Genomic DNA, 26,409 nt, shown 5'->3' on the forward strand with positions numbered 1-26,409 from the left:
GGATCATCTCTGAATGAAGGCCTGTAATGACTTCTGCTCTCTTTCTTGAGAAAGCACACCTCAGGGAGCTACTGCATTTCTCTGCTTTTGCTCTCATTTTAACGAGTTTCATAGTAATAATAGTAAGTGTTTATTGAGCACTTTAGTCCATGTCAAGCATTCTTTGAGTTTTTATGTGGTGTGTATTATTGAATCCTCACAATTGCCTTGTATGATACGTGATATTATTATCTGCATTTCACAGACGAGGAAACTCAGGCACAGAGAGACTGAATAAATCCCCTGAAAACCTAGACCAACAGGTAGCTGAAAAAGGATGTGAATCCAATAGGTGGGGGTCCAGCGCCCTGAGGCAAGCACAACTGCATCACCCAAACTTCTTTCCTATAAGCCCCTAAAATAAGAAGGGACATATTTTATTTGAGAGCAAAAATTCATTGTAATTAATTTGAGTAAACACTTCAACGATTAAGAGTCTTTGTTATCTCTGACTACCATGTCAAAGGATTGACTTGGCCCTGGATCACAGATGTAGAATGGGGAACAAGGGTTTCAAAGTGGAGGAAGACGGGGGAGGTGCCAGCAGCTGTGGCAGTCCTGTCAACCCCGAAAATCAAAGGTTTTCTTTCCTTTGGTTGGAATTCTTTGGTTTCCTTCTTCCTTAATTAGCTTTTTAAAGAGTAAGAGCAACTGCCTTTGACAGCCTACAATTTGCAGGCATTTGCAGGTTAATGTTGAGAGCTTTGGTGGAGAGGGCATGGGACTTAGAGTCAAGACTCTAACATATGTCCTGGTCCCACACACCACCTGTGTTATCTCTACCATGCAACGTAAACACAGCTTTCTTATTCTCTTGAGCTATGAAACGATGACCATGATGATACCTATCGCAAAAAGTTATCATGAAGATTGAATGAAATCATATATCTGAAAATGTTCAAATATGTCAAGGATGTACAGATAATTGTTTTGATATTTAGTATTTCTTTTAAAGTTGAAGATCTTATATTCATAAAATAGTTCTTTGTTCCAAATAATATTTCTGCCTAACAGAGCAGTCAGAGGAAGAAAGCTAGAGTGGTTTTGAAATGAGATAAAATATGAGGAATTTATTCATTATTGATTTGAAGATACCTAATAGCATTTAGTATCTTCACATCGTTTTGGATTTAGCTCACCATTGTAGAGCTGTATTCATGTATCATTAAGTAAACACTATGTATATTATATAAAACTAAAACATGTTAACTTTTATTGCATGATAGTACATCATTCAGTATGATGCATATATGAATAAGGAGAAATCAAAAGTAAGCAGGTTTTCCACTTTTTTTTTTTATTGACAGACAACTTAAACAAGCTTAAACAAACTAAGATGTTTATGATTTTGATGAAAAATTCTGGCCAAATTTACTGATAATCCTCTCTATTGAGTATTCATGTTTGTGTGAACCGACTGACTGACTTTATCAGAATAGTTGAACTGGTTAATTGTGCACAGTAGGCTTTCACAAAATATAGTGTGTCAGGAAGACTGAGTTTTACAGGAATAAAATATAAGATAAAATAACATATGCAGAACTCTAAGAAAAGTTGCCATTTATAAGACCACTTAATCATATTTTACATAGATGTTCTGAAGCTTTTTTTCCTCCCCCCAAAAATTTACTGATAGTAAGAATTTCATATTTGCCCATGACAATGAATACAGTTCTTGCTTAGACAACAATCCTGGGGCCATATTTAATGTCATTCTTTCCTGTTAGGCCACATATATGATACCAACATTTATATAATAATACTTGGGTTTTTTTGAGGCATAAATATGCCAAGTGTAAATAAGAGTTTTCAGGTGACATAATGAAATGCTGATCTATGGGGCAAAGATAATCCCGTGGGAATTCTCTGAAGCACAATAGTAATAAATAATATATTTTTATACTTAGTAAATTTGAGTTCATACTTCATACCAAGCACTGCACTAAGTACTTTTATAAATATGGCCTCATTTAATCATTTAACAGCCTCTTTAGGTAAATATCTGCATTTTACAGGTGTGGAAACTGTGGTTTCTCAAAAATCTCTTAGGGACACATAGCCATTAAAGCCAGAATGTGAAGATAGGCGATTAGGGACTTCATAACTCAGAACCACTCTGCTTTGTAGCACCAAGAGCTCAGATTCTGCTCCGTATTGCTGGTAATTGTCAATGGCAAGTAGACTAACCAGGCTTTTTAAAGAACAGATGTTGGGGAGGCACACTTTAAACAAAGTCACAGAGTACCTGAGAGGTGGCCAGCAGTCATTAATGGGAAACTTCTAGGCTTTGGACAGAACCCGAGCTCACTGCTCTTGTATGGAAATACTTTGGAGGCTCCTCTTACCTTTGGATCAGTCCATCAGAAACCAAATTATAACAAAGACCTTGTACTTTTTACAAGTGGGGCATTGAATCAATTATTCCTTGTAATATTTTGGTCTCTTTCAAGACTGGGAGCAATTAAATAAGAAGACAGGTAAGCCAAATACAATGTCCAAGGAACAGACTGTGCATTTGGGATAAATATTATTGCATTTAGAGAATTAGGTGGTGAGATGTGAATCGTGTGTCCATAAATCATTGGCCAAATGTTTTTTGAACGCTTGCTATGGCCATCACTCTAGGTAGGGAATGGTGAACTCAAAAAGGAATCCAGAGGACTACATGTGTATTTCAATCTTTGCCATTAATTACCTCTGGATCACTGAATGACTCCCATCTTATTTACAGAGGCAAAGTCACAAGGATTAAAAACACAACTCTAGAGTCAGAGGGCCCATTTTAAGCCCTGGCTTCCTTTACTTATTTGCTGCAGTGTAAATAAGTAAATTGGTAAATTTATTAAATTTCTTTGTGCCTATGTTTGCACATATAAAAAATAGAATAATAGTATCTTCATCATGAGATTGCTGTGAAGAGTCAATGAGTTAACACATATACAGTGTTTAGAACAGTGTCTGAGATATAGTAAGTGCTATAGAAGTGATTATTGTTATTTTTAAATTTTTATTATCACTGCTATTCTTACTCTCTTTGAGCCTTAGTCTCTTCAACTAGAAAATGGAAGAGTGAAATTAAATGATATGTAAGAACATAATTTCAGATTTGTACACATTTGCTGAACTTGTTTGATCCTCAATTTACAGATCTGAAAACTTTAACTTGCCCACGATCATACAATTTGGCAAAGTTGGGGTGTAAACCCAGGCAGTCTGGCTTCTGAGTTTGTGCTTTTAGCCCCTTTTGCCTTACTACTTCTGAAAGGCTTTAGGAAAGGTATGGGATTATATGGAGTACTTGAGCCATTGAGTAATTGGGTATGACCAGACCATAGGGCTTGGGGATTAGGTAGGTAAAGGGGAGATTACTGGGGATTTGGAGCAATCATCTGACCATTATTTGAATCATCTAGATGAAAGTGTCATTGAGCAACTAGACTAGAATGGGTCTCATAGGAATGGTGAAGAAGCTGTGATGGAGAGCCTTAGCCCCTTTGACTCAAGGACCCTTTTGAGAGTCTATTAAACTGTGGACTTTCTCCAGAAATGTGTGCAACACACAGCATTGCCACAGAATTTCCACCATTTCGCAAAACTTTTAATTTCTTTGATGCTTTACATAGCTTGGTTTTTCTCCCCTGTAGTGATCGTGTACTTTCATGAAGGTCTGCAGTTGTTCTTTACTTTCTGTTTGTTTTGTGTTCTGTATTTTCTTTCAGTAGTCATATTTTTAAAATATTTTCTTTAGATACTTGTTCTTTGGTTATTAACTTCTACAAAATATAACTTAGGTGAGTTCTCGATAACTTAATCAACTTTGTATCCCCACTGTATGAATATATATAAATAAATGATTGCAGTGAATTTTCCTGTAGCTGTTTTTCTTTGTTGCTTGGGTACCAAATGGTGGTAAACCTTGAGGAGAGCAGATAATCTCTACCAGGATCCACATTGTTCTGCGTTTATTCACCAGCAGTTTGTTATTTGAATACTTGTTTCTGGGATGGGGAAATTATTTGCATTAAAGAAAAGGGAGATAATCCTATTTCCAATGGCAACTGCTATGGCCTCTTATAGAGAATCAGATCCAAGATTCTGTCCTTGCTTCTAGGACACACTTTATTGTCCCTGAAGCATGGAAACCCTTTGGGTAATTAGCGTCTGGAGGGAAGGGAGTTCAGAAAAGATTGAGTGACTGATTATCATTTGTTTTGTTTATCATTTGGTGTGAGTAATAATTGGGTCCCCCTTGGCTAGGCGGGGAGTAAGCAATGCTAATACCTATGGGAAATTGTTCTAGTAAAATTCACATGCTATTTAGGATTTGGCTTTTTTTTTTTTTTTTTTTTTTAACGGGGGAGGGCCAGTGGGAAGGGGAGAGAGAGAATCCTAAGCAGGCTCCATGCCCAATGTGGAGTCTGATCTCACAACCTTGAGATCATGACCTGAGCTGAAATCAAGTGTCGAATGTTTAACTGACTGAGCCACGTAGGCATTCCGCCTCCTTCTGATTTTCTTAATAAAATTTTCTGTTCTCTAGCTTACTCTATTTTCAGAATATGGTATGTAATACATATAATAAACAAAGTATGTGTTAATTGATTGTTTATGTTATTGGTAAGCCTTCCAGTCAGTGGTGGGCTATTAGCATAGCAGTAATACTTACATGCAGATTTTGGAGAGTCAAAAGTTATGTGCAGATTTTCAAATGCATGGGGTGTTAGTGCCCCTAATCTTCATTTTGTTCAAGGATCAACTGTATACCATCATGAATATCATAGATCTATACCCTGATATATCTAGGGCTATTGTGAAATATGGAACTGAACACATCCTCAATTTTGCCAGGCCATCATTCTTTTGTATTTATATAGTGAGAATGGCTCCATTCTTTTCCAACGAAATGACAGACACCAGATTTTGTGGGGAGTGATCAATTTTCGATTATCTGTGGGGGTGTGATTGCACTATAGTTGGTGAGGATGATGGGAACTAAATTTCAGAAGTGGGACATTAACAAGGGCCTTATAAAAAATACACACAACTCTATTGTTGGAGTAACACACACTATTACACTATTTGATTTGTGGTGTGTATGTGTGCACGTGTGTGTGTGTGTATGATTACTTTTCACTGGACATGTCCTTTATCTACATTTGCATTAATCTGCTGGTAGTTCTACTTTTAATCATAATTATTTTGGGGGTGGTAATTTAAGCCAAGGAATGATTTTAAATGATGTGGTAATAAAAAAATATTATGTTTCTTGTCTGTCAGTTGTGAATTCTGCACATGCAACTTTAAGAAAAGCACTCCCAGTGCTGCCCAAGTGGCTCACTGTCATGCCTACTTGGATAGTGAAAGCTTTGCAGAAGTGAAGCTTTTTGGATTTCTTGGGAAACCATAACCCAAAGTCGTATGTCATGGGAGTTATGTTGTTCTGTTTGTCATTCTACATGTGCTTAGAATGAGTTAGATAAGCTAGGTTTTACCTGTTCTTGACAGCTGCATTTCACAATATATTTTCCATTTGTGTCCCGTAGTAGGATTTGGGTTCAGTCTGACTGGTAGGTCATCAAGCAAGTAGTTGAAAGAGGGGAGAGGAAGACTCTCTCCTCCTGAACTAATTCTGACACTTAGAGATGCTGAGAAAGTATTAGTAATAAATCTCAGATATCACAAATCTGAAAATTAAAAACAAAAGGTTTTTATTTTACTGATGCATACTTTAATAAATATATACTAATAGCATTTTTTAAGCTAGAAAAATGTTCTTTTTAAAGGAAATATTTGAACTGCTTTCTGGAATTTCATGGGATAGTGCTGTATAAGTTTAAAAACACAGAAGCCCTGTTGTACCCAGGTGATACTATTTTTATTGTTATTGGGTCAATTTTACATCCCAAATAACTACAGATTTTATCTATGATCTTGTATCCGCATACGGGATTAAAAACACTTCAGACTTTTTGTAGTGATTTTTTTCCCCTCCCCTTTTTTGGTTTTCTATCTATTGCTCACTTCTGACCCTGTCAGTTTCACTTGGGGTGTGGCCTCTAGTTCCACCCCACCATCTGGCATCCAAGATCTCTTTCCTGTAATGAGTACTTCAAAAGAGACATTTACTAAATGAAGGTTTCAGTTTCTGAGTTATTTTGGTTATTGACAATCCTTTTCATAATTACATACTCTTAGATCTGAACAAGGCCATTTTTTTTCTATTCTCTCTTCTTAAAGTACTTCTGTTACCACAAATTTTCCCCAAATTCTAAGTAAGCAAGGAGGAAAAAAAATCCATTTTTTTCATTCATTCAGAAATGCATTGATTGAATATCTATCAGTGCCAAGGCACTTGCCTTGCTGAGGCAGATTATGCTCAGAGCAAGAGTGTCTTTGCCAGTAATTTATTTAACACAGGCTCTCTGCAGGAATTATAATTTATAATGGTAATATTTCACAAGCCAATAGCATATGGGATAATGTCTTTTAAAAAGCCAATAAAGAAGTAACATACTCCAAACCAATGATGGATTAATTACACTATTGTTCCAGGTTAAGGGGAGATGAAGGAAATAAAATCCAAATTTAGTCAACATATAACTGCCCAGGAGTTGGTTCTCAGAAGAGTTGGCTTCACTAAGCGAGAGCTGACGTCCAGCTGCCAGGGTAAACCAGAAGTCCCTTGTCGCTAGCGCATGTTGCTAAGGGAATGAAGGAGCTGGTGTTGGCGGGCAGGATGATCTCCTTCCCGGGGCCCCTGCACAGTTCTCACCATTCCTCCAGAGTGGCCTTGCCACGGCGGGAGCTAATGCCCGAGGTCTTTGTATATGCACTGGTGAAGCGAGCACTGCCCAAGGTCTTTGGGGAGCTATTTAGATCAGCAAAGGGTACCCTTGCCCAGGCCGAATACTCTTGGTAGGTCCTCACGAGTTCTTGGTATTTAACGTTGGAATGTCCCTTACATCATGGCGGCTCTTCCCCATCTGTCCTCTTATTGATAAGCCCCCAGAGGCAGCCATCAACAGGGGAGCTACGGAGCGTTTATTGACAACAGATGTTGGTGACAACATTCTAACACAGTTTTCTCAGTGTAAACAAATTCACCCTTCATTCAAAACAGCTTCACTTAAGTCATAGACAAGTGGATTTGAAATCATAACAACCGATACACAATAGTAGTGGACTAGACTTTCAATGCAACTTGATTGTTAATCTTTCTAGTCTGATGTTTTTTGAGTAGCGATGACTGACTGACTTACTTAAAGAGATTCGGTGTTACATGTAAATTTGAAATTGACATTATAATTAACCTGTTTCCTTAATTATTTGAGAATTTCTTTTATGTACAAAATATACGAGTGGAAAATCTCCCTTGAGTGTGGCTCTTTATTAAGGGAATGCAGTCTGTTGGAGCTTTATTATGAAGTTAGCCATTTTCCATTTGATAGATTAAGAAATGCATGTTTGATTTAAAATCAAAATTGACAAGTACATTTTAAAGATAAATGAAACAAATGAAAATGAGTTTCAAAGGATATAATTGTAGTCACTAAAACATTCCAATTTTTATTTTTTATTTCTTTTTTAATTTTTAAAAGATTTTATTCATTCATTTGAGAGAGAGCATGCAAGCCAGAGAGCACAAGCAAGGGGAGCAGCAGAGGGAGAGGGAGAAGCACACTCCCCGCTGAGCAGGGAGCCCGATGCGGGGACTCAATCCCAGGACCCTGGGATCATGACCTGAGCCAAAGGCAGATGCTTAACCGACTGAGCCACCCAGACCCCCCAAAGCATTCCAATTTTTAAATTGATATGTGAAGATTATGATTTGGAGAGCACAATTAGAGGTGCTAAGCACTGGAACCTCCTGATGCTTCTGTATTATTCATAGGAGTGGGTGTTTCTTAGAAATGGTGGACCAGAGAGAGTGGAGAGCAAGTCTAGTCATCAGACTGAAGCAAACAGTATAATTTGGCATAAGCATTACTGAAGCACGGAGAGGCCCAGAGGACCTGATATTTCACTATTGAGCCCGCAGGGAGTAGGGAGCAAGGGGCAGGTCAGGGGGGATTAAATGCAAACCTGGGACTTTAGCTCCCGCCCCTGGCTCTCTAGAGGGTGACTCTGAGGCAAAATATTGATCTTTGCTTCACCGTGGCACATAGATGTAAGGCTGTATGCCAGATTTATCATTTTTAAACCAATCACCCTTTATATGCAGAAAGTGGTAACACGGTAATATCCTTAAATCGCCACTTAGATTTACATTATTCGATATTTGGGACATAAATTTGCCATTTCATCAAGACCTTTCAAAGAAGAGAAAGCCTATTCATTTAAAAAATTATTCTGATGCCTGTAGGTGTTTTAACCACAGGGATTGGGACCGTGGGTGGGCATGTGGGCCTAGAAACTGTGTGGGCATCTAGAGCTGAATGATGAATTTGAAAGAAAAGAATTGTGTGTGGGCATAGATTGATTTTTCATATCAACTTCCAAGTTTAATTGAGGACTAAGAAGGTTTGCTATTTTTAAGACAGATTCCTGAAGTTTACATTTATTAAAGAATTTCTAATCAAATAGTTCGGCTCCAGTATAAGTAAGGTCCTTCCCTATAGTTCATGTCTTAGGCCACTGACGTGAGGATTTCTGAATGGTAAAGTATGTCTTGGGTTAAAAAAAGTTTTAAAATCCCTAGATACTTTCCATTTCTCAGGGAAAATTATCGTGTTCAAAGGGACCTGCTCACATGGGAAATAAATTCAAATTGTCTTAAAGTATCTTGTTTGTTTCTTGATTTTAATCTCCTCCTGTGACATATTTCTCTCGAGAAAAAATGTTCAAGGCAGAAACAAACAAACAAAAATAAATAAAAAGCCCTCTGCTTAAATTTATCTCAGTGAGTAGAATTTTATTCATTACCGTAGGGTTGCTATTCTAGAGATTACTGTAAATACCATTTGCTAAAAATACTGCTGTAGTTACTTCATCCAGTACTGAGATTGAATACATATAGTTGGGTACCTGCTAGTGTAACTGAGTATGGCTGGTTATTATGTTCTTTTAATTAAAAAAATTAGAGAAGGGCGCCTGGGTGGCACAGTCGTTAAGCGTCTGCCTTCAGCTCAGAGCGTGATCCCGGCGTTATGGGATCGAGCCCCATATCAGGCTCTTCTGCTGTGAGCCTGCTTCTTCCTCTCCCACTCCCCCTGCTTGTGTTCCCTCTCTCGCTGGCTGTCTCTGTCAAATAAGTAAATTAAAAAAAAAAAAAAACCTTTAAAAAAATTAGAGAGTACACTCTTACAAAATGACACATCTTCAATTATATATTTTAAAATTTTAAGTATTTAATTTACTTAATATTTAAATTAAAATATTTAATATTTAATTAAAATTCTTAGTTTAATCTGAACGTTCAATATCATATGTTAAAAATCAGTAAATATAATTTTGCTTTAATCGTGTATGCATATAAATAATTTGTGATTGGCATGCAATGGATTTGTGCATATAACTTTTTTTATTTTAACAACAAAAAATCAGATTTTATGTAAGCTTTTCAGTAATGCTGAAATGTTTTGAAATTCTTAAAATATAACTTTTGTCAAATATTTTTCATGTTGAATCATTATTACATAATTTATTATGTAAGCCAATTGCAACTTTTCTAGTAATTAAATGAACCAAACAAAATATCAAAACTTCAGAGGAGTTTTGTGAAAGAACTACCCAATCCTTCATGTGGACGGGGTCGGGGACTGTCTCCCATCCCTGTGTCCTTGAGTCCTTAGATGTGAGAACACAGAGTAGCCAGAGAGTAAGAATAGCCATACGTAGAAAGGATAAGGTGTAGCTATGTATCAATAAGCCTATTTAAATGAAAAGTATTTTGAAATTCAGATAATAAAGGAAGCTCTGATTGTACTGTTACAGTACTCATTTTCACTAATCAATTATTAAATCCCTTGTAGCTAGAACAATAATTATTTTAATTAATTAGCGTCTGATCTTTATTAAAGAATTGCTTTAGCACGTTTCAGATTTAGGTTCAAAAGTACTGAATATAATAAAAATTCTGTAAACCAGAGGAAAAAAGATCCCTTATTTTAATAAACGCTTCGTGTATCCTACTGCCCTTTTATTTACAGTTCGGGGAAGTTACATAAAATACCATTGTGCTATCTTTGCGTGTCAGCATTCAGGAAAACCAAATGAGGTATCCAGTTTGCTAGTGAAATGATCAGTACACATACTGTGTCTAAAACCGAGTCCATTTCAAGGCTCAGGTTCTGAGTGGTGGTATCAGAGGAGGCGGGTAAGGAGGTCTTTGCTCTAAGGATGGAGGAGTTCATCATAGGTGTAGGAAAAAAACACGAGTAAATTAATAAATTGGGGCTTTATTTATAGATTTACTGTGAAGTGGGTTTTTTTTTGTTGTTGTTTTGTTTTTAGTTTAAGTGGGACCGGATGTTTCTGTTTACAAGATTAATATTCAACCACACTTGAGATGAGCAAGCATATTTTAATTTGACAGACATTAATGTCTGTAATGAAAGCCAGAGACTTTCAAACAAACAAGTGATGAATGTCCACAGGAGTCGCATAAGTAGGGCCCTAGTAAATAAGTTCCTACAGTGTTTCTTAGAGGCTGGCTGTGGTTAATTTTTAAGCTGTCTCTCCTAGAAAACATGGTTTGTATATCTTTGCATATAGACATGATGTGCATGGATAAACATGTATCCCCGTACTGACAGAATTTTTTTAAACCCAGACGGATATAAGTCAAACCTAATGGCTCAATATTAGAAACCAAGCAACATTTAGTGAAAAGTCACCAGTATTTCCTTTTACATATCTTGTCCCTCTTTATTCAGAAGCAAGATCAGATTTCAGAGTAATTTTATTTACTGACAAATGAGTTACTTCTGTGTATTTTAGCTGGCACATTGTATCTTAAAGTTAGTGTATTCTGTTTTTCATTACTTAAAGGCTGAGCCTCCTCTTCCGGAGTCATCTAAAAAAATGATCTATTTATTATATACTTCAGATGGAAGAAAGGTGTGTTTGTACCTAAAAGTTTGTAGGAACCCACACATAGCCTTCAAGGAGATAAGACACTTTTCCCCCCTTACTAATTACATCATCTCTCATTTTCTTTAAATTTTGTTCTTCAGTTTTGCAGTTTAACTGCCTGACCTTGAATAGTAGGTAAGCTTACGAGGTGCTTGATGATTGATTGATTGATTGATGTGGTTTGATTAGAATAGTAGTTTGTGACGTATACAAATGTCCACGAGGGAAAAATGGAGTGCCAGCTTATGGAGGTCACCCAGAATGTGTTTTAAGTTGTGTTTGACATGTGATATCCTTAAGCTGTTCTCTTAACATGTGCCAACATAAGTGTCTTAGACAGCCCTGGTGCAGACAGTATCCGTGTGAAATATGGAACAAGAGCTGTTTCTGTGCACTTTCTGATGACAGAGAGGGATGGAATAAACATGTCTGGACTTGCAAAGACTTCGCATCTGCTACCGTTGGATTGACATTGTGGAACATGTTTGGGGGGTGGGAATTAAACTGCCTGGTATTTCATATGTCTTTACTTATGGTCTAAATCTGTAAACCTCAGTCGGGACCTCACATCAGTTTACCCTGGGCTTCTTTAAAACCATGCCTAGACAAGTTAAATCAGAATTTCTAGAGGTCGCACCTCAGCATCATTTATTTTAAAAAATGATTCCAATGTGCGGCCAGTTTTGAGACAGTTTGAAGTATTGTAGGAACTAAATTTGAAACAGAAAAATTATAGAATATACTTTCCATTCTCCCTGTTTTCATTTCCTTGTTGAGAAGCATACATCATGGTCTAGTAATAATCTAGTACAAACCGTTTATGCCATTTTAAGTGTTCTAGTATCCATATTAAAAAATGAGGGATAGGTGAAATTAGTTTTAACAAATCTTATTTAGCCAGTGTATCCTAAATCTTATTTCAACATGTAATCAACATAAAAATATTAATGAGATGTTTTACATTTCTTTCTTTTTTTTTTTTTTTTGTATCAAATGTTCTAAATCCAGTGCACTTTGTCAGCTTGCAGCCTGTGTCAGTTTGGACCAGCCACTTTTCAAGCGCTCAGTGGCTGTATGTTGCTAGTCAATTGGACAGAGCAGATTTAGAGGGTAAAGTGCTGGAATACAAACCAGGAGACCGAAAATTTAGTGTCGGTTTTGCCAATGACTAATCCTGTGACTCTGACAATTCACTTATTCTCTCTCTGGACTTCAGTTTCCTCTTATTTGATGTGAGGGTGTCAGGAGTCAATCTAAATGGAGAGAGTTCTAATTTTCTTCCAAGGATACCCAGGATTTGGTGAGCATGCCCCAACAGTCATCATAGGGAAGAAGAGAGGCTGGAAGTGAGAAAGTGAGCTGTGTTCCTTTTTTTTTTTTTTCCTTTGGAGATACTTGAAGTGCCTTTTTTTTTTTAATAAAAAAAATCAAAGTGGAACAAAGGTTTGAAAAACATCTCTAGGCTAAATGTTTTCTTTATCTGTGATTCCTTCTTGTCAGCTTTTATACGACTTCCAGGAAGGGGTCAGGCAGCAGTTACGCTCTCTTCTTCCAATGAAGGTATCACCGTGATGGTGACTCTTGGATATTTCCCATCGAATAGTAGGAATCCCTTTAATAGTGGCTAATGTGGCTCAGATTTGAGGAAGAGAAATCTCAGCTACCTAGATCTACCCCAGAGAGCAGATCACGTCCGGCTACTGGGGCACATAGTGGTCATCTAAACCTGATGTAGCCCAAATCACGGGAGGAGACCCCTGACTCTTTCAGAGGTATGGTCCCCATTGTCAGCCAGAACCTAGGGCTAGAATTACTCTGGCATCCCGGATTTTCTGACTTGGATTGTGTTTCTCTCTGATGAATGACTAATTGACAACTTTAGTAATCGTGATGTAGATGCCAATATTGGATACACGTGATTTTGGTTCCCAGACTAGTAACCTTTCCCTGGATCACGTAGATGAACTCTCTGATGGCATCAACAAATAGGAAATAAAAATACAAGATCATATTCTGTTCATTGGAAATCAGTCTCTGCCAGATTTCCACCATCAGTGACAAGGGAACTCGGTCCCGGTCCAGTATATCGTTTGCCTTGAAAGCTGCTGGTGTGATTTAAGTTGGGAGTCAGTTGAGGATGTATATATCCCAAATTCTAGCTACTTTGCTGTTTTATTTGAGGAAAAAAGAGTGACATCGAGTGGCACTTGTGAAGTGGAGAAAGCGGAGAGGGTTTCTGTCTACTTTACGATACTTCTAAGAAGACTATTATAACACCATATTCCATATTTAATAGGCAATTATAAGAAAATTGGTTTGGGAAGAGTCAGCCAAATATCAACAGATATTTCTAAATTTTATTAGCATGCATAAACTCAACTCCTTCAGTCCTGGCCTGCTCATGTAGCCATGAAAGCAACTTGTAATACTCAAAGCAATGGGTGGAGGGAAAATCCAATTTTATTATATCAAGTGTAGCCATTTTTACGAGGTAATGAAAGACATGTTTTCTATGCACATTGGATTCTTTGGCCTAAGTAGTTTTTGCTCGGTATTTGGCACATGACTGCAGGTAGGACACTAGGTGAACAGAGAAAGCAAATAAATGTGACCTTTGTGAGGCTGGAATTCTCTTTACGAAGCCAAAGCGTGCATAGATACACAGATATTAGCCCACTCTTCTTTTTTGTCCCAGGAAACTCCTCTGTGGCTTGCAGCATCTCTCCGTTCCAACTTTGGCATCATTGCTGTGCGTCTTGGTTCCCTGGGGGCCTCACCATCTGTTTAACAGGTGAAGGGCCCCATCTCATCAGTGTCCCTACCATCCAGCTGGAAACAGAGCCCTCTGGTTGGCCTTTTTCCTCTCTTTTTTGCTCCTCTATGTCAGAGCAGGTGGCTTCCCCTCCGCCAAGTACCTCGGATTAGCATTACTGGAAGGTAAAAGATGGGCATCGAACAGGGCATCTGTTACCGCCGTGATCTTGGCGTCGGAGAGAGCCGAGGGTCTTGGACAAAGTCTACTTCATGAAGGTGATGCCTCTCAGGGTGCTCTCCTTTTGCCTCTCACCTTCTTCAATCCTTCAGCTCTTTCAGGTCTAGTCTTTGATCTTTCTTAAGTTTAGTAAGGCCAGCTAGTGCCTGGTGGCAGAGACCCACTGCCTTGATATGCCTGACAGTAACCCAGTGTCCTACCCTTCTATGCTCCTATGAGTCTTGTCTGACAGTTTCGCAGTCACTTAAACCTTCACAGTCACACAACTCTTGTCTTAGGAAATCACTTGAAAGAAAAAAACCAGTTGGCTCTTTGCCTTAACCTCAAGTGTCCTTTTGAAGTTTCTTCCTTTCCATTCCACATCCTATGTCTGGGGGATTTTGAGGAGTTACCAGGTAAGATATTTTCTAATTTCACACCATAAAGACCCACGTAAAAAAAAAAAATGTGGCCACTGAAACGTGGCCATGTTTTCTTCACAAACATATGTTAGGTAAGATAAAGCAGGGAAGGCAAAGAAACAAAAGCAACAAAATTACCCCCAAATGCCTGAAGTCTAATGACCTAAATTCCTCTTTTATTCTCCTCTATGTTTAATTCTTTTTTTAAAAAGATTTTATTTATTAATTCGACAGAGATAGAGACAGCCAGCGAGAGAGGGAACACAAGCAGGGGGAGTGGGAGAGGAAGAAGCAGGCTTATACCAGAGGAGCCTGATGTGGGACTCGATCCTAGAACACCGGGATGACGCCCTGAGCCGAAGGCAGACGCTTAACCGCTGTGCCACGCAGGCGCCCCTCTATGTTTAATTCTTGCCTTTGCGCTTGTCGTACACTATGCTTCAGCATTATGCTTTTTGCGTTTTCATTTACATCGTGGTTTTGTATTATAGACCTGTTCTACTCTGAGCCGCCCCAAATAATTTTTGAAAATAAATGCGATCTTTTTAAGAAACGTCTTTCAGTATTTGTTAGAATTGCGATTCTAAAAAGTGATTTCCCCCTGACTTTACATTTACTAAGCACGGTCTTAAGTCCTTCTTGAGAAGCAGAGTGGTGTGGTCGTTGACACAGCTTTCCTGGCGTCGAACTGCTGGCGTTGATACTCCTTGGGTCTACATATAAATCGCTAGGCGATTGTCTTGGGCAAAGTGCTTAATATTTTTAAGCCTCAAGTTTCTCCCTACAGTAATGCTGCAAGGACTAAGAACACTGATATGTAAACACATGTACATATGTCTTACTCATCTCACAGTTTTCCTGTTGTGTCTGCCTTTATTACCCAAACGATACCTGGCACGAAACACTCTATAAATGTTAGCTACTGATGTTCCTACCTACTTTCGTTATTATAACAATGCTCAGATAGATGTAATCCCCAATCTACACGTGAGGTAACTGAAGCCAAAGGAGTTATTTCACTTGCCCAAGGTCATAAAACTGGTGAGTGTACAAAGCCAAGGCTTTGCACCCGGGTTCACCTGACCACAAAAGCTTCATGCTTCCCCACTGAGTGTATGTCTGCCACTTTGTTTGGGCCACGTAGTTAGATAGATATGCTGGGATTATTAAGAGAATCAAGTTGCATCCATTAGTATAGGATCACTTCCTGATTTTTCTTTTCTTGTAAGTACTTATAATTTCTCTTGGATAATAAATCTGTGCTGTTAGATTGCACAAAATTTGTTGCTGTAGCTCTACCATGAATCTTGCTCCTTGAGAGACGCTTTTAGGAAGTTAGGGAGCTAGCTTTATTCCTGAATATCAAGTGTTCTTCCTAAGAGAGGAGCCATCATATGGAGATGTTCTTATGCATATGGCGTAATGCAATGGCAGCTGGAAGTTTCATGAAACTGTGTTTATGGTCCTTCTAGACATTTCTAATAGATCTGAGTTGTTTTCAGTCATGACTCCTCATGTAAAACAGACAAACAATGACTCACTCTCACTGAAGGGGCTTATTGGCCATTTATCAGAAATTTAACCTTTATGATACCATGTCTGACCATGGACCTTTGGATGTCCTGGCACATTGTAGAAGTTTAGTGACTATCCTTCAGCTGAGTGAGTGAACGAATGTATTCACAGATGTAAAGAATGGCAGTACCTACAAGAGAGCTTCATACTGTTAAGGTGTGGGGGTGGTGGGCATGGGGGTGTGGGTGAAAGAGAGAGTGGTTGGTTCTGGGTCTGAGCAGTAAGCTGTGTTTGTTATGATATCATATTCCTAAATTCCTGCGTCTCCTCCCCGACACCATATTATCCTTCACTGTTCAAGATGTCCCCTTGTTACATATGCACACAAATCCTCATTCCCTGTTTAATATTCAGTGCATTTTTGCCTTTTGGCTCTCAGATTTCTGCTCTCTCCTTAAACAGTGAGTCAGTCAGTTTACTCAGAGGTGTGACTTCAGTTGAAGGGGCAAATCTGGTCTGGCAGACCTTTTCCCAGTGGAGAAACATCTTCTCCCAAATTAGTTATGGTTGGACGTATACAAACTATTTTCTTTTGTCAAATTGATTATTGTGTAACAGAAACATCTCTCTCTCTCTTTTTTCTTTATTAACTTAATCAGGATCTTCCAGATGAAAGAGATGGGTACTGGGTAAATAAGAAATGTAAATTTCCTTTCAGCAATCACATTACATCCAGAATCACAGAGAGAAGGCTGTCTTTAATTCTTGACAGCCCTCGATTTTATTTTAATGTGGGAACTTTTAAAATACTCCAATAGGTGGTTAGTGACAGAGAGAGACACTTGGCAGTTATTATTGAATTTTTATTGGGTTTGGCTAATGTAATAATTTGACTTTTTCTTTCTCAGCTGTCCCATTTCCTCCAAGTCATCGGCTTACAGCAAAAGAAGTGTTTGATAATGATGGAAAACCTCGTGTGGATATCTTAAAGGCACATCTCATGAAGGAGGGCAGGCTGGAAGAGAGCGTTGCATTGAGAATAATAACAGAGGGGGCTTCCATTCTTCGACAGGAAAAGAATTTGCTGGATATTGATGCACCAGTCACAGGTAAGTCCTGAGGATGGAGACTGCCCTCTTGTAGCCACACTTTGTTCTTAACATCAAATCAAAAAATCCTAGATACCAATGAGTATTCAAATACCTTTTTCATCTTACTCTTTAACTATCAAATTATTATTGACGGTTGAAGGACTAAAGCTATGATACATATATAACTATTTGTGATGCTCAAAGAGTGTTGTACAATTCAGAGGTGATGAAGATATTCTGTAGCAATACTTTACTTTGGGGTGATCTTGCTTATTGGTGCAAACACCATTTGGCACAGAGGACACAAAATATTCGTTGGGAAAGATTGGACCAGGTACACCGAGACTTCCACTGTGGTTGAGTAAGTGACTGAGTGTAAGCGGTGGTTCTCCACGTGTGGTCCCTAGACTAGCATTATCACCTCATCCCTTGGAAACTTGTTAAAATGTAAATTCTCAGGTCCGGCACCAAACAACTGAATCATGTTCTCTGAGGGAGGCCGTTTCTGTTTCATCGAGCCCTCTAGGAGACGCCGATGCACATTCAAGTTTGACAACCCCTGGCGTTTAGGGAGAAGCCAAATTTCATGCCTTCCTATAGTATTCTCTGCCTAGAAAATGCCTTCACTCTGAGTTTTTTGCTCTGTTACTTCTTACGGGCAGATGCATATTTTTAGTATAACTTCTCTTAGTCCATCAAAATTAAATCTTGTCCAGAAAAAATGTTGTATGGTGTAGAGGGTCAAGTATTAGAGACTTTTGATCTATCTTTTGTAGAGTTTGCTAAACTTGTAAGTTTTCATTTTTTTAAGAGGCTAAAAAATATTTGTTTTCTCCTTAATTAGCATTCTGGCAAAGGAAAAAAAAATAGACACAGAACATTGTCCTTTTCAAATAAAGGGGATATTTAAAAATATTTCACATATACTACTGATTGCTTCTTTCTTCCAAAACTTTATTACTTACATGATTGGCCTTCAAAGGTATATTTGAGTGTTACTGTTAAGAGCAAAATAAGCTCTCTAGAATACCAGACCAGACCTTCTTTGGTCAAAATGTCCCAAATGGTTCTTATTCCAAAGAAATTGACATTCTTGATGTTTTATTTTTGGTTGGTAATGTAATTTTCCTCTTTTGTAATTCAAAAAATATAATGGATGTGTTTGGGGTCAGGCAGCAGGAGAAATTAGCTCCAGTGGTGTTAACTCAGTTTTGGGCCGTGGTGAGTAAATCAAGCCATGGGTTCACTCTGTGTGTATCACTGTGAACCCCATTTTCCATGTGTTAAAATGGAGTCATGCTTTATTATCTGCAACTCATAGACACTGTGAAAAAAAGACAAAACAAATGTGAACATGCTTTACTTTCTTAGATACTAAAATACCAAATTTGTTTAGTATCCAAATACTAGTTCAGAAGCCACCACCATAAAATAAAACAAAAAACCAAACCAAAACAAAAAAAAAAACTACTTTAAAAATTGGCTATAAATTCCACTTATAAATTAATGATAAAATATTAGATTTAAGTGGCATCTTTATCATTAAACTTGTTTTTGTTAACAATGAATGGCTTGATATTTTGAGTTTATTTTTTATTTCACATGATCATGTGTGACTTGCAATGAAGAATACATGTTAAGTTCACCAGTGAGCCCAGTAGGTGGTAATGGAGGTGATAATTATAACTTAAAAAAGCATGTAAAATAGATATTTAGGGCAATGTGTTTTCTGGGATGCCGTCAGCTCTTCTCTTTGATTAAGCTCTGTCCTGCAAGAACATATAGAGAAAATTCGGGAAGAGTCGGATTTAGGATGTTTTATCCCAGAAACCTTCTGGAGTCCATGGACTGATTGCCCCCATGTTCAATACAGATCACACTTGGTTCTTTCTAGTGAGATACCAGCTGACAGTTTGGCAGAGTTTGGGATATAGCTATGAAGAGACTTTGGAATCAGGACTCAATCGTGTATAGCATTCCTGGGGGGAGAAAAAACCCAAAGCCTTTCAGAGAGTGACCGAAGCAGCTATGGAAACATCACAGAACATGTAGCACTAGTGAAATATAATCCGAGCAGGAAAAACTTTTCTCTAGAGGAGTGTTTATATTTCATAACAAAGGCAGGATCCCAACGAACCTGTAGTGGATTCCATTGTAGTGATCTCTTTTCCTCTTTTCTGGGAACATAAGGATATGGAATCATAGTGACAAAGGGGATAGAAAAAAATTATTTTCACATTTGGGTAAAGGGAAAAAGAAAAAAAAAAAAAACCTTTTGCATATAATTCACCAGAAAGCTAAATTTATAGTTTCATATCCCAACCCATGAGCTTCTGAGCAAAAGCTGAAACTTGCAGAAATGCAAAACGAAAGCAGGATACGTCGATCAGAGACTATGACAATCCCTTTTATTTCCAGATACTTCTTATAAGAATCTGAACTAGCAGTGTAATGTGTATTTTTAAATGTTTTTTGTTTGTGTTTTTGAGAGAGAGAGAGAGGAGGGGCAGAGAGGGAGGGGGAGGGAGAGAGAATCCCAAGCAGACTCCCCACGGAGAGCGGAGCCTGGCAGGATGTGGGGCTCCATGTCACAACCTTGAGATCATGAACCTGGGCCAAAATCAAGAGTCGTATGCTTAACCAACCGAGCCACCCAGGCTTCCCATGTATTTTTAAATTTAGAATATTTGTTGCTTAGATGACTGAATCAGTAAGTTTGTACTTTTATTACTGATGCTAGGCTATGCAATAAAAGGCATAGTTTACACTTAAAAATCTTCAGGATAGAGTACTCTTTACGTAGTTTAGAACTCCACACTTAGGAAAGATGCAAAACTTAATTCAGAGGAGAAGGAAGAAGAGGAAGAAGAAGGCAGTAGAAGAGGGAGGGGAGAAGGAAAATCATATAGAGATGTTATTTTATATAATATGCAAGTGATATATATATATGTGATATACAAATGAGAATAAGAGGTGTAACATACAAATGAGAGCCTGTGACAAAGGTTAAGAGGAAAGAAGCAAGGACTTTTAATGTAGTGGGAAAAGCCTGAAGCCTGACTACATGGTGGTATTCAAGTGGTATTAGCAATAATCTCTCACCTGCATATGTGAGGTTCCTGAAAATGGCGAGTGAATGAGTCCTGGTAGAGACTGAGCAGTAACTTCTTATGTGGAATTTGCCTTTAAGCGGACTAGATCTGTAAACTCTCTGAATAAAACAAATGACAAGTATTTTGTAGTTATACACAGAAGGCCTCCCCCACTTTCCCTCTAGTCCTCCCCACTCCTTGTTTTTATTCATAAAAATGTTTCACTCACAAATGCTTGGAAAAGAGTCTTGCTAAGATCTGTGCCATGGTTTGTCCCCATTTGAGAAAAACCTAGAAATTAGTATTCTAGTTATCTGAAATCTGGACATTATTTCATTCCTTGAACAGGTCTTTCATGTTTAAATGAACCAAGCTGCCCAAATCACCTTCCCCCAGTTGAAGTGTTTATAACGTAGTGAAAGGTTTATAGTCATTTAGGATTTTCTTTACCCTGCAAATTCTGTACATTTTATTTGAGGGAAGAAGAACCGGGAAGCTGCTTTGTCCTAACGTGGCCTTTTGCATGTGTCCCTCTGGAGGAGATAAAGCGCGGTGTACCTTGCCCTCCACAGGGTAGATTTAAATAAACCAGTAACCTGGTTTATATAGAGGCTAATAGAGGTGACGATTAGCCAGGGGTCCGCAATCAAGACAAAGGAGGTGCGAGGCATGTTTTGCTCTTTTCTCTAAACTAACTTGCCTGATTAGAATGGTAGCTGTTTCAGAGATTTAATTTGAAGAATGTGTTTCTGTGTTGGAGGCACTCTGTCAAGGAATGTATTTTCCTTCTTTGATTCTTTTATGAAAAGTCAGTTGAATTTATCTTTGTTTACTTGTAACATACAAATGGTACGCTAAAACGTGTAGCCAAATGTCAGTGTGACCACTTGCTATGGACTGAATATTTGTGCCCTCCCACCCCCACTATTCAGATGCTGATGCACTAATCCCCAATAGGATGGCTTTCTGGGGTAGGCCTTGGGGAAGGAATTAGGTTTAGTTGAGGAGATGGGGGTGGAGCCCCTGTGATGGGTTTAGTGCATGTGCAGGAAGCGGAAGAGATGAGAATTCTCTCTCTTCCCCCTGAGGATACAGTCAGATGGTCATCTGCAAACCAGAATAGTGTCCCCATCAAACAGTAATATATGCCAGCACCTTGATCCTGGACTTTCCAACCTCCAGAACTGTGAGAAATGTTTGTTGTTAAAGGTACCCGGTCTACAGTATTTTCCTGAAGCAGCCTGAACCAAGATACAATTCATTTTGGGAATTCAATTTAATGCATATTTATTGAACACTTACCTTGTACAGGTGATGTGGGTTATACGGACATTAATAAGACCTGGTCTCTGCTCTCCAGGGGCTCAGAACAGGATAAGGACAACAGAGATTTTGGCCAAAGATACATATATCAAACTATTGATTAAATTACAAAATATGACCTAGATTTATTCAAGCAAAGGAAGAAGTATCCAACTGGAGGTAGCTAGTTCAAATCCAAGAAGTTTTCGTATCTTCTAAAAGGCTAAGGTTTCCCTTAGACAGTGCCCACTGATCATTATATTCTATCTTTGAGTGAAAGAAACTGTTAAATAACTCAGACCCAGGGGCACCTGGGCGGCTCAGTGGGTTAAGCAGGGAGTCTGCTTCTCCCTCTGACCCTTCCCTCTCTCATACTCTCTCTGTCTCTCTCAAATAAATAAATAAAATCTCTAAAAAAAAAAATAGCCAAGATCCTAACTATCTTGATTAGGGATTGAGAACTCCTTTAGAAGTTTCGGAACTGTGGATGGTATCCTTGACCAGAACACTCAAGGTCTGGGCAGGGAGTCAGACACAAAAACAGATAATTCCTATATGATTTGTTAAGAACTGTAATGAAGGTGCCTATGCACTTAGTGTGGGAACTCAGAAAAAAGAATGCAGGGAAGCCGAGAAAGTTTTGACAGATTTCATGATATTTGAACTGGTGGGTCAGATCTGAGAAGTAAAATTTTACTCTGTGAAGGGTATTTTGAGCAGAGACAACTGCATATCAAAGGCACTGGTGGTTTTTTGGTTTTTTGATTCTTTCTGTAAAGTGGTAAGACATGGTTTCGAAGGTTTGCTGTGGGAAGCCAGGGTCTCAGAAGGGGTGAGGGTGGGGGAGACTGAGGTTGGAAGGTCGGGTTGGGTAGGAGTCTCTGGCGGGCAGCCCTGAGACATTCCCATACTGTTCTAGGGTACTTGAGAGTCTAGGGGCTTTGAGCAGGGACTTACATAATCAAGTGTGTGACTGGAATCACATCCTGGAAGAGATCAGTGGAATGAAGTGGGAAGGAACTCTTGGGAGAGGCTTTGGTTAGGAGCCTCTCATATTCTCCCAGAGAAGCCAAAATGATGCCTTTGGCAGGGTAGGAGATTTGGATGTGATTTTGATTACAGGTCTTTTACAAAATGATAGTTAATACTAATCTTAAAAGATCTGATAGTTTGTACTTAAAAATCAGTGTCCCCTAAAGAGTTCTTGAATAGGGTAGGTTGTTTATGCAAGGATCCAAATTCCTACATTTCTCCTTGAAGTTTTCATACTTTTCTGTTTTCCCTTCAACTCAGCAGAGAACATTGCCCTTATTTGTAAAGCAAAAGCAGACCAGAAGCTTAGGTTTCTGAATCGAGTGATTTAGGAGTCATGTTCTGCTCTCTGGGCGGAGGGGATAGGCCAGCATCAGCCGGGCAAACTGCTAATCTCTCCAGTTTGTCTGTTTCCTGCAGGGCGGGATTTGTCCCTGGGGCAGCAAAGGATTCCCTCAGTGGCTGTGTCTGCCACTTAGCATGTCAGACAGTTGCCAGGAGAACCCTCTGGCTTCGTTCCTGGATGTGAGAGTGGACCAGTGGCCAAGCTGAAGGTCATGGCATTCCTTCCCTTGCAGCAGCTGACGTCAATTAGGAGAATTCCCCATGCCTTTACTCTGGGGAGAGTTAAGTGGGGATAAGAATCCAGTGTCTTTTGAGACCTAAAAGATCAGTGTTTATTCTCCTCATACTATCATTTGTCACTATCAAAGCCTAACGTGGCCTTAGTTTATATGGGGATAAAATATGACTTCTGGGGCATTTTGCCCGCTTAGATTTTGGTGGCCAAATCTCGAGGGCTGAAGCCAGAGGCCTATTTTGGTACCCAGCCCACTGCTGGCAGTCAGCACATTTGAGCCCCAGCCTGAGGCTGTTAACGCATCATTTTGAAGTCCTTATTCCCCTTAATTTTGACCCTTGATTAAAAAAAAAAAAAAAAGACAATGTTGATAAAAGGTCACTGCATCAGAGCCAGAGTCCTTTTCTGTGAGGTGTTTACCTCTCTGGTTTTGCAAGGTTGGTTTTAGGAAAACCATCTTAAACAGGAGAAAAGGGAGTCTTAGCAGTTTGAGTCAGTGTTTCTCAAAATTGAGCACAGATCAGAATCACCTGAAGGACTTTATTAAACACAGGTTGCTGAGTGCCACCTCCAGAGTTTCCGATTTAGTAGGCCTGGAGGTGGGCCTGAGAACTTGAATTTCTAACAGCTTCCAGGGCGGTGATGATACCCTTCATCCTGGACCACACTGTGGGAACCACTGGGTTAAGCGGCTGGCCTGAGGTCTCCCAGCTAGTAAGCCGAAAACCTTGTTTTGAACAGGCATCCATCTACATACCTCATGCGTAGTGATCATTCTATATCTATTACACACACTATTCTGCCTCTGTATAAGATTTTGTAAAATCAAGCATTTTTAGTTTCTTTCACTAGAATTTGTTCTTGTTTATTACTAAAAAAAATGCTAAGAATGCTATTAAAGGTTCTCAAGAAATAGAAAAAAATATTTGGTTGTTGATAATGATTGGTTATATTTTAAATAAAAATGTATTGCTATAATGCAAGGGGGCAAGACAAAACAATAGTGCTTAGCATATTTGGGGCACCGAGTTTATCTATACAGTTTTTCTCAGTGAAAAACCTTCATAGTACTTTTCTTTTACAAGCTCTCCAAGAGTGGACTGTAGAGAAAGCTATGGCTGGGACAGTTAATAAACGGAAAAAAAGGGAAGACTGAGATCAAAAGCATCTTTAAGGGAATTGTTTGATAATGAATGGAGTATTCTATTAAGAATAGCTGAGCCATAGTACTTCAGCACTCGTGTGTAATGAATGAATCAGTAATAATCTGTTGACATCAGTAAACTTGTAACACCATCCAGAGGAAACATTTGACAGTCATTACACTTACATCATAATTACTTTTCAGTTTGCCATAAATTGGTACTGTAGTTGTTTTCTTTATTCTTTATTCTTTTTTCCTTTTTTTCTTTTAAGATTTTATTTATTTGTTTGTCAGAGAGAGAGAGCACAAGCAGGGCGAGCAGCAGGCAGAGGGAGAAGCAGGCTCCCCGCTGAGCAGGGAGCCATGCGGGACTCCATCCCAGGACCCTGGGATCATGACCTGAGCTGAAAGCAGACGCTTAACTGACTGAGCCACCCAGACATCCCATCTGTAGTTGTTTTCAAAGGAATAAAAATGCATAGAACTATTATCCTTAAAACCTGAAAGTTACCCCTTGGAGAATAATATTCTGATTGCTTTGGAGAAAGTTGAAATATATTAATACATTGTAATCAATATTACCACAGCTTGAAGAGAAGGAGTGTTTCAGTAATACCAGAATTCTTTCATATAAGGAAAGAGCATTCTTCCTGATTTCTCCAGGGAAAAATGTAGATACTCTCTCTTTCGTCTAGCCGGATTATATCCGTGTTTCCAATCTCATCTCATGTTACATTTTCTCACTGAAGTGTCCCTAATAATTTCAAACTCCATTGATTTTATTTTCTTGTGGGCCAGTCATGTTTATGGGTTTTAATGGACATTCCCAGATACTGGTCACAGACTGGTTCTGGTTTATGACAAAATTTTTGTTGGCCCAGAGTAAAATTATCTGTTTCAATTTAGTAAGAATGCTTTCTTTTTGTATATGAAACTATGGTGATAGTAGATGGTAATTTTTTTTTTTTTATAGCTTTTTGGTGAAAGAAAATGAGTTACTTTGTTGTAAGGCTAATATTTAAGTTCTTGTTTTTTTCCCAGTTGCTGTTATAAACACTGTACTTTCTAACTTGTAGTTTTCACACAACTCTAGGAAGGAAGTACTGTTATCAGTTCCATTTTACAAATGAAGAAACTGAAGCTTAGCGGGCATCGTATCTAAGTTTACCCATCTGGAAGGTGCCAGAACGGGTATTAAAGCCCAGACAAGTTCAACTGCGTCTGTTCCCATTTTATTTGGGCATAGAAGTGTACTTTACAGGTCCATAGAATCGTTAATTCTGGTAGTAATCATATGGCGTCGCATTTAACAGTATTGTACTGGCTTTTTAAAATTGTTTCATGCTGTTATCCTATTAAATGTTAACATTTAAGGATATAGATCTTGTGTTATGGTTTTGTGGCTGTTTCCCTATTTCAAAATAAATTTACTGTAAATGCACTGCTGATTTGCACATAGTAAATTATGAAAATAATGTAATGGAAGCCTACAAGCACCTCTAAAACAGAGTACGTATCCCTGTATGTGTGCAGATATGTCTGTTTCCGTGTGTGTCAGTGTCATCATTTAAATGAGCGTTATCTTTTTATTCTGTTCTTGTCTCCTGAATAGCTGTTTGTTTATTTGCGTCTTAAGTGGAGGATTTTGGACATATGAGATTCTGGATAAATAAAATAGATGAACTTGTCAGAAGTAGCTTCTTATAGAAAAATCTGTGGTTTAATTAGTGGATCAGTAAGGGGAAAATAATATTAACTTTTAAGGTAGCTGCTTTACCACTATTTAAAATGACTATATTGGCATATAAAATATATTACTTAAAATACTAAATACTTCCATGCACATATTCTTGCCAATGTTAAGATATATTCCGTGAGAGAAGGCCGTTAGGCAGTTCAGTCCTGACTGTTTTCTGTGTGGGGGTCAGATAGCTTGTCCTTCTACTCTTTTGTCCAGCTGTCCACCAGCATCGCTGAGAGAACAGGGTCTCATGAAATAACGTGAAGGCCATGGAGAGGTTTGAGACATGAATCTATCTGTTGAAGAGGTAAAAGAAACACACACACACAAAAGCACACAAAAAAGCACACAAAATCCCAAGAACTATCAAAAGTTCAATGTTCTTTTTTTAATATTAAACACTGAAA

The 26,409-nt window shown here is 38.4% G+C and overlaps 1 protein-coding gene across 5 annotated transcripts in view; it reads left to right on the forward strand.

Annotated features, from left to right (window-relative positions):
- The window catches only part of PPP3CA (protein phosphatase 3 catalytic subunit alpha), a 306,406-nt gene that overhangs the window by 130,378 nt on the left and 149,619 nt on the right, over positions 1-26,409 (forward strand). For all 5 annotated transcript variants that reach the window (XM_034671452.1, XM_019796683.2, XM_011221341.3 and 2 more), the window contains one exon: positions 16,929-17,129. In XM_034671452.1, coding sequence (XP_034527343.1) covers positions 17,021-17,129 — 109 coding nt within the window. In that variant the 5' untranslated portion in view covers positions 16,929-17,020. The remainder of the gene's footprint in view (positions 1-16,928; positions 17,130-26,409) is intronic.

This window comes from Ailuropoda melanoleuca, chromosome 11 (assembly GCF_002007445.2).
Source record: "Ailuropoda melanoleuca isolate Jingjing chromosome 11, ASM200744v2, whole genome shotgun sequence".
NCBI classification, from domain to species: Eukaryota; Metazoa; Chordata; class Mammalia; order Carnivora; family Ursidae; genus Ailuropoda; species Ailuropoda melanoleuca.